This window comes from Ornithorhynchus anatinus, chromosome 3, assembly GCF_004115215.2.
Source record: "Ornithorhynchus anatinus isolate Pmale09 chromosome 3, mOrnAna1.pri.v4, whole genome shotgun sequence".
Taxonomy (NCBI): domain Eukaryota; kingdom Metazoa; phylum Chordata; class Mammalia; order Monotremata; family Ornithorhynchidae; genus Ornithorhynchus; species Ornithorhynchus anatinus.
Window position 1 is genome coordinate 127,890,019 of NC_041730.1, and position 10,721 is coordinate 127,900,739.

Sequence of the window (10,721 nt, forward strand, 5' to 3'; positions counted from 1 at the left end):
TTTATGACACTGTGGGTTCTAGAACAGGTTCCCATTTGTCAGGAGCAGGGAGAGTAGGGTGGAACCAAAGACACACACTTCGAGCTCTTCTCTCCACCACCCTCAACTCTGATAGAGAAGCAACATGGCACAGCCGATAGAGCCCAGATGTCAGAAGGAACTGGCTTCTAATCCCGTCTCTGCTGCTTGTCTGCTCTGTGATGTTGAGCAAGTCACTTCACTTCTCTGGGCCTGTTACCTCACCAGTAAAGTGGGGATTGAGACTGGGAGCCCCATGTGAGACAGAGACTGTGCCCAACCTCATTTGCTTGTTTCCACCCCAGAGGATAGTATAATGCCTGGCACACAGTAAGTGCTTAACATGCCACAGTGATTACTATTATTACACAATTAACTCCTGTCTCCTCTTCCCACAAACCCACTCCCACATGAACACACTCACAGATGAACAGACCTGTCACTCCTGGCAAACCAAATTTGAGACAGCTGCTTCTGCTCATGTCTACCAACCTTATACATTTTACTTTCCCTGACACTGCTCTGCACACAGTAAGTACTCAGTAAATGCCACTGATTGATTACTGCTGCTGCTGAACAGGGCAGCTGAGGGAGTGGTGGGGCACAGAGGTGCTTATGACTTGGGCTCAGCTATACAACTTTTTCCTGCCCTTTTCTCACTGTCCTTCACGGTGGCAGGAGCCTGGAATCCAGTCATTTATTCAATTATATTTACTGAGCACTTACTATGCACAGAGCACTGTACTAAGCACTTGGGAGGGATCAATATAACAATGAACAGACATATTCCCTGCCCACAACAAGTATACAGTCTGGAGGTGGGTTGGAGACATCAATACAAATAAAGTGATAGATATGTATGTAAGTACTCTGGGGCTGGGATAGGGGGAGAGCAAAGGGAGTCAGGGTGATGCAGAAAGAAGTGGGAGATGAGGAAAATGGGGGCTTAGTCTGGGAAGACTTCTTGGAGGAGATGTGCCTTCAATAAAGTTTTGAAGGAGGGGAGGGAAATAATTGTCCACTCATCAGCAAGTATGAGCCCAAAGTTCCTACCCTTTGTTGGCCCTCAATCACTCAGTAGCAGTTATTGGACACTTTCTGTGCGTGCTTGGCTTAGTGGGTAGAGTATGGGCCTGGACGTCAGAAGGACCTGTGTTCTAATCCTGACTCTGCCACGTGTCTGTGGTGTGATCCTGGGCAAGTCGCAACTTCTCCGTGCCTCAGTTGCCTCACCTGAAAAGAGGGGATTAAGAATGGGAGTCCTATGTGGGATAGGGCCTATGCCCAACCTAATTAACTTGTATCTACCCCAGTAGTTGAAGAAGTGCTTGACACACAGTAAGGGCTTAACAAGTACCATTATTATTATTATGAACGGACTACTTGAGAGAGCACAATACAATCAATAGACATGTCCCTGTCCTCAAGGAATTTATAAATCTAGTAGCCCTGTCAAGAATTCCTATGTGTGGGTTGATCACAGGCCAAGAACAGCGCTGCAAGCTGGGAGAGTTAAGAAGAACTAAAAGGAGTGTCATCTTGTTAAAGATTCCAGCCAAATTAATCTCAGCCTTCTTCCACCACACCAGTTAGAGTGTATTTGTGAGGTCTTACAGCCAGGGGTTTTAGCTTTCTTAATTTGGCCTTCCTAAATGTCTCTTCCATCTTGAATTACCCATTTAGCAAACAAACTCCTCACTCTTGGCTTCAAAGCTCTCCATCCCCTTGCCCCCTCTTACCTCACCTCTCTTCTCTCCTTGTACAGTCCGCTCCTCTGCCTCTCACCTCTTCACTGTGCCTCATTCTCGCCTGTCCCACTGTCGACCCCTGGACCCCGTCCTACCACTGACCTAGAACGCCCTCCCTCCTCACCTCTGCCAAACTCTTCTCCTCTTCAAAGCCCTACTGAGAGCTCACCTCCTCCAGGAGGCCTTCCCAGACTGAGCCCTCCTTTTCCCTCTGCTCCTCCTCCCCTCCTCATTGCCCCTTCTCCTGCCCTCTGCTCTTCCCCCTTCCCCTCCCACAGCACTGTGCATATTTGTATATATTTACTCTATTTTGTTAATGATGTGTAAATATCTATGACTCAAACTTGGTATCTATGCCAGACTACTTTTATTTGTTGCTCTCCCGTCTGCCGCTTAGACTATGAGCCCATTATTGGGCAGGGATTGTCTCTATCTGTTGCCGAATTGTACATTCCAAGCGCTTAGTACAATGCTCTGCACATAGTAAGTGCTCAATAAATATGATTGAATTAATTTAGCTGGACAAAATTGGGGGTTTGCCTTTTAAACATTACATGAAAATAGTAGGGCAGAAAGCTTCCTTTGACTGGGCATCAATCTCACAGCCTCTGATAAGTACAGCCTACTACAGATTGGCCCCTTTTTTTAGTTCCTGGTCAGAAGTGAGGGAGAAGGTGTCCATGACCCAATTAGCACCCTTTAAGAAAACAAGGTTGTGGTGTTATATTTGACCTCACCAGTCTACAGTTTGATTAATTTCTCAAAACTACATCGTATGTGGAAAGTTGCAGCCCTTAATTCACTCCTCCCTCAGCCCCACTGTACTTGTGTGCATATCCATAATAACTATGGTATTTAAGTGCTTACTATATGCCAGGCACCTACCAGATAACCGTGGTGGACACGGTCCCTATCCCATGTGGGGCTCACAGTCTCAATCCCCATTTTACAGATGAGGCAGCTGGGGTCCAGAGAAGTGAAGTGACATAATTTATTCATTTATATTAATGTCTGTCTCCCCCTCGATCCATCGAGTCTCTGTGAATAGGAATCGACTCGAAGGCACTTAATAGTAATACCCTCTCTAGACTGTAAGTTCACTGTGGGCAGTGAACAGGTCTATCAGTTCTGTTATGCTGTGCTCTCCCAAGCACTCAGTACAATGTTCTACACACAGTAAATGCTCAATAAATAGAACTGATTGATTAAACTCCTTGGCAACAAGGGTCACATCTTTTACTTCTGTGGTTATGTTCCCAACCACATTGCAGTGTTTCCAGACTAGAAATAAATGCTGTTAACAGTGATGGCCACAGTCTATTGTGTGAATTATAATTCATTTAGAGTTCTTAGGTTTCTGAAACCAATTTAGCAATTTGCACGGGAAGAGTTTAGCTTTTGCCAACATTCTTCTAGCACTCTTGCTGATTGCATGATGGGAAAATAAAAACTTATCATTCCTTCTAGCAAACTAGACTTTCCCCCTTAACATTCATGGTTTAAATTCCAGTCACAGAAAGACTTGCTGTGCCTGAAAGTGTTCAGTTAGTGGTAATTAGCACAGAATTCTGACTGAGTTCCATAAAGATAACTGCATTTACCCGAACTGCAGGCAGAAGAAAAGATCTTTATGGTTAAGTGGAAAGTGTAGCCCATCCATTAATTTAACCCATCTTGAAAATAAAATAGTACCGGTGTGTATGGCACCATATCAAGTTAATCAGCAGCCCGGCCCAGTGGAAAGAGCACAGGCCTGGGAGTAAGAGCCCTTGGGTTCTAAACCCAGCTTCCCCACAGGCCTGCTGTGTGACCTAAGGGGAGTCACTGCAATTCTCTGGGCCTCAGATTCCTCATATGTAAAATGAGGATTAAGAGTGTGAGCCCCATGTGGGCCAGGGACTGTGTCTAACCTGATTAATTTTCATCTACCCCAGTACTAAGAACAGTGCTTGACACATTGCCCCTAACAAATATCATAATTACTATTATTAATGGTAATAACCAGAGTAGCTATGAGTTCCCCAAAGGTCAATATATACTTCTTTTAAAGACATTTACATAACAATGTTGCTTAAAGTTGTTATGGGGCACTCAGGGAAAAAATACTGCGGTGGAGGTCCCAAATCCTACTCCTCAATTCTGCCACTGATTTTTTGTGTAACTGAATAATTTGAATCAAGATTGAGAACTCACTGAGGGCAAGGATCACATTTATTAACTCTAATGTGCATTACTCTCCCAAGTTCTTAATACAGTACTCTGCCCACAGTAGTCCCATCACTGTTATTTATTGAGTGCTTACTATGTGTAGAGCACTGTACTAAGCACTTGGGAAAGTACAATACAAGAGAATAAGCAGACGCGCTCCCTTCCCTTAATGGACTTACAGTCTACATAAAGCACTCAGTAAATACCATTGATGGATTGATTGATCTTGGTAGCAGAGCTATAACAGTAGAACTAAAAACATTTCTTGAGCACTCACAGGGCACAGTGCACTCTACTTGACTCTTGGGGAAGTACAACAGCAGCCTTGGCCGCAAAAACCTTATACGTTAATAATAATAATAATGTTGGTATTTGTTAAGCACTTACTATGTGCAGAGCACTGTTCTAAGCACTAGAGGAGATACAGGGTAATCAGATTATCCCACACAAGGCTCACAATCTTAATCCCTATTTTACAGATGAGGTAACAGACACAGAGAAGTGAAGTGACTTGTCCACAGTCACACAGCTGACAAGTGGCAGAGCAGGAATTCGAACCCATGACCTGACTCCCAAGCCCAGGCTCTTTCCACTGAGCCAGCTGCTTCCCAGCTAGCCAGCTGCTTCCCTGTTAATGGGGGGGGGAACAGAAAAAAATGTTCACAAAAAGGGAATTTAGGATAAATCCCTGAATGAACATAGTGTCAAGCACTATTCTAATCACCAGGGATGACACAAGCAAATCAAGTTGGACACAGTCCCTGTCCCACATGGAGCTCACAGTCTTAATCCCCATTTCACAGATGCGGTAATTGAGGCACAGACAAGTTAAGTGACTTGCCTGAGGTCACACAGAAAGACAAGTGGCAGGCTGGAATTAGAAGCGAGGTCCTTCTGACTCCCAGGCCGGTGCGCTCTCCCCTAGGCTACACTACTTTTCTTAAATAGTGCAGCAAATGATCATTTGGGAAATATAAAACATGTTTCAGGATCCAGGTCTGAATCCTGATAGACCCTAACTAGTTTTCTGAGGTCTTAAATTCTGGTTCAATCCGACACAAAAGAAGTTTGAATAGATATGAACTTGAATAAGCTAAAGCGGAATGAAAGGGCTGTGGGTGCCCCTGTTGTGACCAGCCCAAGGAGGTAGATTAAACAAAATTAATGTGACCAGAATTCTCCTCACTTCAAGTAAAAGTAAGACTAAAAGGGGAGGAGCTTAAGAGAGAGTGCACAGAAAATAGGGGGAAAGAGATTTTTCAGAAAAAGAGAAAGGCATAATAGTAGTAGTATTTATTAAGCATTTACTGTTTGCCCTGGGAGAGAGTACACAGGTGAGATAAATAGAAATAGGAAAAAGGGAGAAAATGGGAAGGAGAAATGGGAATGAAAAAAGATGGGGGAAAGAGAAGGGAAGGAAGGGAGCAAAGAGGAAGAGGGAAAAGAAGGTAAGGGGAGGAAATAATCTCAAGGAGAGACCACTCACCCTCTGTCTCTGCTACTGCCATTCCTGACCCAAGAAGTAGGGATGAGGATGGCCTAGCCCAGAGTGAGCCAGTTGAGCTGAAGCAGTTGCCAGGGCCACTGCCACTTGCGCCCAGAGGGTCACAGTGACGGCGGTAGAGACCAGTGCCAGCTCAACTGATCCATCCTGCTGGTGGTGGTGAGATTAATCATTCCTTCAGAGTTAGTTATCGAGCGTCTACTGGTTGCGAGCAAGAGCGAGGGTCCACCTTAACGTTTTTCAGGTGGCAGATTTATGATTATCCCGCCCATTTCCATGAATTAGACTGTAAGCCCGTCAAACGGCAGGGACTGTCTCTATCTGTTGCCGACTTGTTCATCCCAAGCGCTTAGTACAGTGCTCTGCACATAGTAAGCGCTCAATAAATACTATTGAATGAATGAATGAATGAATTCAAACTCTTAGAGACCATTAGACTTTTTAAAATGCCAAAGCCCCAACTATTAACTCCTTGCAAACTCCATCCCATTTTGGAAAGCTTATTTTATGCCATCAAGTCATCTGACCTATAGTCAGGCCATGGACACATCTCTCCCAGAATGCCCCCCTCTCCATCTGCCATCATTCCTGTAGTGGATCCTCAAAGTTTTCTTGGTAAAAATGCAGAAGTGGTTTACCATTTCTTCCTTCCATACAGTAAACTTGAGTTTACTGACCAAAGAGATTTCATGCCACTGCTGCCCAGCATAGGTGAATTTTGACTTGTAGCAGATTTTCTTCCACTCGCTAGCCACTGCCCAAGCTAGGAATGGAATGGGTATGCCTCTGCTTGACTCCTCCTCTGATAGTTAAGACTGGTAGAGTACTGGAAACTCTCTAGGTGTGACCCTGAGGAGGACTTTGGAAGACTACTTTACCTAATAATTACCTAATAATAATAATGATAGTGGTAAGTACTATGTGCCAGGCACTGTACTAAGAGCTGGGGTGGATACAAGCAAATTGGGTTGGACACAGTCCCTGTGGGGCTCACAGTCTCAATCCTCAAGTAACTGAGGCACAGAGAAGTGAAGTAACTTGTCCAAGGTCACACAGACAAGTGGCAGTGGAGGGATTAGAATCCATGACCTTCTGCCTTCCAGGTCCATGCTCTATCTAGGACTCCATGTGACTTCTGATACTTGGTGAAGCGGTGTGGCTCTGTGGAAAGAGCACAGGCTTGGGAGTCAGAGGTCATGGGTTCAAATCCCAGCTCAGCCACTTGTCAGCTGTGTGACTGTGGGCAAGTCACTTAACTTCTCTGTGCCTCAGTTACCTCATCTGTAAAATGGGGATGAAGACTGTGAGCCCCACGTGGGACAACCTGATTCCCCTGTGTCTACCCCAGCACTTAGAACAGTGCTCCACACACAGTAAGCGCTTAACAAATACCAACATTATTATTATGCTACCGGTGCAAAGTAAGTGCCCTTGAGGCTGCCATTGACTCCCCTAAGAGTGTTATTCTGGATTGCATTCCACTAGTGCTCAAATGAAGATTAATTTAAAGACCTTCTTCAGAATCCTAATACAAGATCTTGGGATGATCCATTAGGTGATTTGAATGGTCATGAGTCAGTTACATTACTTTTATAATGCTCTGTGATGGGAAATCATCTTTCTGGGGCCTCCATTTAAAAAAACTAGGAAAAGACCTTCTATCTCCCTACCTCAAAGTTGTTTTTTTAAATTCTATGATAAATTGACTTATCAACAAGAGAAGCCACATAACCTAGTAGAAAGAGCACGGGGCTTGGAGTCAGGATACCTGGGTTCTAGTCCCAGCTTTGCCACTTGCTTGCTTTGTGACCTTGGGTAAGTCACTTAACTTCTCTAGGCTTAGGATTCTTCATCTATAAAATGGGGATCAAAGAGCTGATCTCCCTTCTCCTTTGACTAGGAGCCCCATGAGGGATAGGGTCTGTGTCTGTTCTGCTTATTTTGTATCACCCCAGCCCCTTGTGTGTGTTTGCCACACAAAGTGCTTAAATACCCCAATGATGAAAAAAGCTGACTAAAATGAGTATTCTGTATTTATAAAGAATATACAAAGCGTAGTTCATAGAACAAGGAAACATTACCTTTAAGAAATCCAGTTGATGAGCACCTGAATACTGTTAATAGGACTCAAGAGGAAATCGGTTGTTGGGGATGGGGAAACCTCAATTCAGTGAATTCCTTCCACCTGGAATGAAATCATTCCAAAACACCAAACTGTTATCAATTATTCTGGCTTTTACATAAAAAGTTAACCTCAGCCTGAGGGCAAAACTAGATAAAGAAAATTCAAGCACTGTTTAGTGAAGTGCTAGATGCCTCTTCAGAAACCACAAAGCTTTAATATTTAACCCTTCCCACACTGGCCTCAAGGCAAGCTGAGGTTTACAAAGTCAGCAATTGAGAGGAATTTGGAACCCTGCCCATTTAATGGTCATTAAACTCAAGTCAGCATGCAGCTGGTGGGAAGGAAACTTACAGCATCAGCATTTGCTACACCTGCCACGTTATTGACCAATCACGGCAATGATAGCAAGCAAAGGGATGGGGGTGGGGGGGAATTCTGCTCCTCTCAGGACAATATCAATCCTATGCAGTCTTTGTTCCCAAAAAATGGAACTGTAGGAAATGAGTTGATTAATCGATAGTATTTATTGGGTGTCTTTATGCAGAGCACTGTACAAAACATTTGGGAAAGTACAAGTTAGTCAATATGATCCCTGCCCTTCAGGAGTTTACTATGTTTTGGGGGCTAAAGAGCAAAAAGTCATCACTAGGGAGAGGACAGAAATGGAGCTTTGTTAGTGATTAAGCATTAGAGTTTGTAAATTGCATACGCAGAGTCCTGAGGAGTGAGAAACTACTATCTACTGTAAGCCCGTCAAACATCAGGGACTGTCTCTATCTGTTGCCGACTTGTTCATTCCAAGCGCTTAGTACAGTGCTCTGCACATAGTAAGCGCTCAGTAATTACTATTGAATTGAATTGAACTATGAACTGGACCATAAACCCTTTAAGCACTAAGATACTCACCCCAGCTCCACAGCACTTATACTTTATTATTTCCCTTATTCTTAAGCTACTTTAATGTCTGTCTCCCCCATAGACTGTAAATCCCCTGTGGGCAGGGATTATGGCTATCAACTCAATTGTGTTGTACTTAGTCATTCAATTCAGTTAGAGAAACAGCATGGCTCAGTGGAAAGAGCATGGGTTTTGGAGTCAGAGGGCATGGGTTTTAATCCCTTTCAGCTGTGTGACCTTGGGCAAGTCACTTAACTTCTCCTTGCCTCAGTTCCCTCATCTGTGTAATGGGGATTGACTGTGAGGCCCATGTGGGACAACCTGATTACCCTGTATCTACCCCAGCGCTTGAAACAGTGCTTGGCACATAGTAAGTGCTTAACCAATACCAACATTATTATTATTATTCAATCAGTTATATCTGCTGAGCACTTATTCTCTGCAGAACTCTGTACTAAGTGCTTGGGAGAATATAACACCATAAACATACACACTCCCTGCCCACAATGAGCTTACAACCTAGAGTTTACTGTGCCCTCTCAAGCACTTAGTACTGTACTCTGCACAGAGTAAGTGCCCAATAAATAACCACTGATTCATTGAATCTGAAGAAACATTAAGGAAGTAGTCCAGCATTGCTAGCAGGAAGGCAGTTATCACAGGAACCAGATCTGCATGTGTGAAGTCACATTCTTAAGATAAAAAAACCCCTGAGCCCAAGGGAAGGTAATTTTTTTTTTAATTGGCAGTTCCAACTTAGAACAATGTCCAGAGTCCAACTATCTTGGCAGAAAGCCATTCAAGCAACTCAAGAAACCTCCTTCTACACATTCCTTACCTGAAGCGACATCCTCTTTCTCCTTCCAGTCACTGTTTCTGATGTAGACCAAATCCTTGCCACTTACATGTCAAGGGTGAGCGCCACAATTCTTTCACTCTAGTTCTAAAGACTCCCCTGGTTCTCTTCCTTCCCTGACTTTAGCCACTAAAACATTCTTTCATGGTTCTTGAATTGTGCTCTGATTGCTAGTTCATCCTCTCAAACATCTGCATTCACTGATATTTGGATAAGTGTATCAGTGAAGGCTATTTTTAAAGCAAAGAATCAGAATTCAGGCTACCCTCGACTTTCCTTTCCCTTCTTCTTCCCTGGCCTCTATCCAGATGTTTATTCATATTCATGTCTGTCTCCCCCTCTAAACTGTAAACTCATTAAGGGCTAATTGTGTTATATTATACTCTCCCAAATGTTTAGCACAGTGCTTTGCACATAAGCGCTCAATAAATACAACTGATTGATTGGTCTCTAATTGATAATCTGGAGGGTGCCAAGCAGTGAGTTTTGGTTTCCTTTCCTTGACACACACCCAACCGTTTTTTAGGACTCAATATAAAGCAGAACCACGATTACAATTCTTCATCCCAGTCATTTAACTCTGAGCTGTCCATAAATAAGGAGAAGCATATCCCCAGCCCATTTCTTACAGAAGCAGAGAATGAAACACTCCTTTACCTCAAAGCCAAGTGAATATTCCTCTTGTATTGATGTAAAAAGTGACACTGAGATTCTTTTAGAGAACAGAAGAGAAGTTAGAGAAAGAAGCAAAGAAGGTACCTGTGTTAGGCTTTGTCGGTGCTGCATCCAATATTCTCTGAAACCTTTACCTTAGGTCTTCAACGGATTCACGGTCTTTTCAATAAAAAAAAATCAAAATTCTTTTCTTCTTTTGCCCCCTACTCCATCCACCCCAACCCTTTAGCTGTTGCTTTGTTTATGGTTGTTACTAAGCACTCAGTAGCCTGGCAAGTGATTAAGCAAGCCCAAAGTAACTTTTCCTGTCTCTTATACACCCTTGATCAGAATCAACTGTCATGACTATATATTTGCATGGGCCCTTTAAGAGTTTGACAATCAAGTAAAGTAGGCTTCTTGTAAGCCTGTGGCCCAGTAGGTCTGTAAGAAGTCAATTGGATTACTTGACATCCACGACAAAGTTGGATTTAAAACAGGGAAGATGGCTCTTACGCTGACATCACCAACGCCGGTCCAATCCGAAGAGGCTGGCAAGCAGAGATCCAATCGAGCAGCTCGGAACGGGAGCCTTAGGTTTTACTAGCTAGAAAAGTCCTCTCACACTCCATGACCTGGATGAAGACTTTGGACTTACTGACTAACTGGGAATTAGATTCAAGCAAATTACTAACAACCTTGCAGTGCCAG

At 43.5% G+C, this 10,721-nt stretch overlaps 1 protein-coding gene and 1 non-coding gene across 7 annotated transcripts in view; both read right to left on the bottom strand.

The window, feature by feature from the left end:
* FRMPD2 (FERM and PDZ domain containing 2) overlaps nucleotides 1-10,456 on the bottom strand; it is a 217,878-nt gene extending 207,422 nt beyond the window's left edge. For 4 of the 6 annotated variants that reach the window (XM_039911613.1, XM_039911612.1, XM_039911614.1 and 1 more), the window contains exon 1: nucleotides 5,461-5,506. In XM_039911613.1, coding sequence (XP_039767547.1) covers nucleotides 5,461-5,482 — 22 coding nt within the window. In that variant the 5' untranslated portion in view covers nucleotides 5,483-5,506. Of the gene's footprint in view, nucleotides 1-5,460; nucleotides 5,507-7,559; nucleotides 7,664-10,115 lie in introns of those variants that run through there. The other 2 variants (XM_039911615.1, XM_039911616.1) reach the window with 2 other exon arrangements.
* On the bottom strand, nucleotides 6,200-6,338 carry LOC114810926. Its single transcript, XR_003758615.1, has one exon. It is a non-coding gene; the product is annotated as a small nucleolar RNA SNORA7 (small nucleolar RNA).
* Nucleotides 10,457-10,721: the final 265 nt, after the last annotated feature.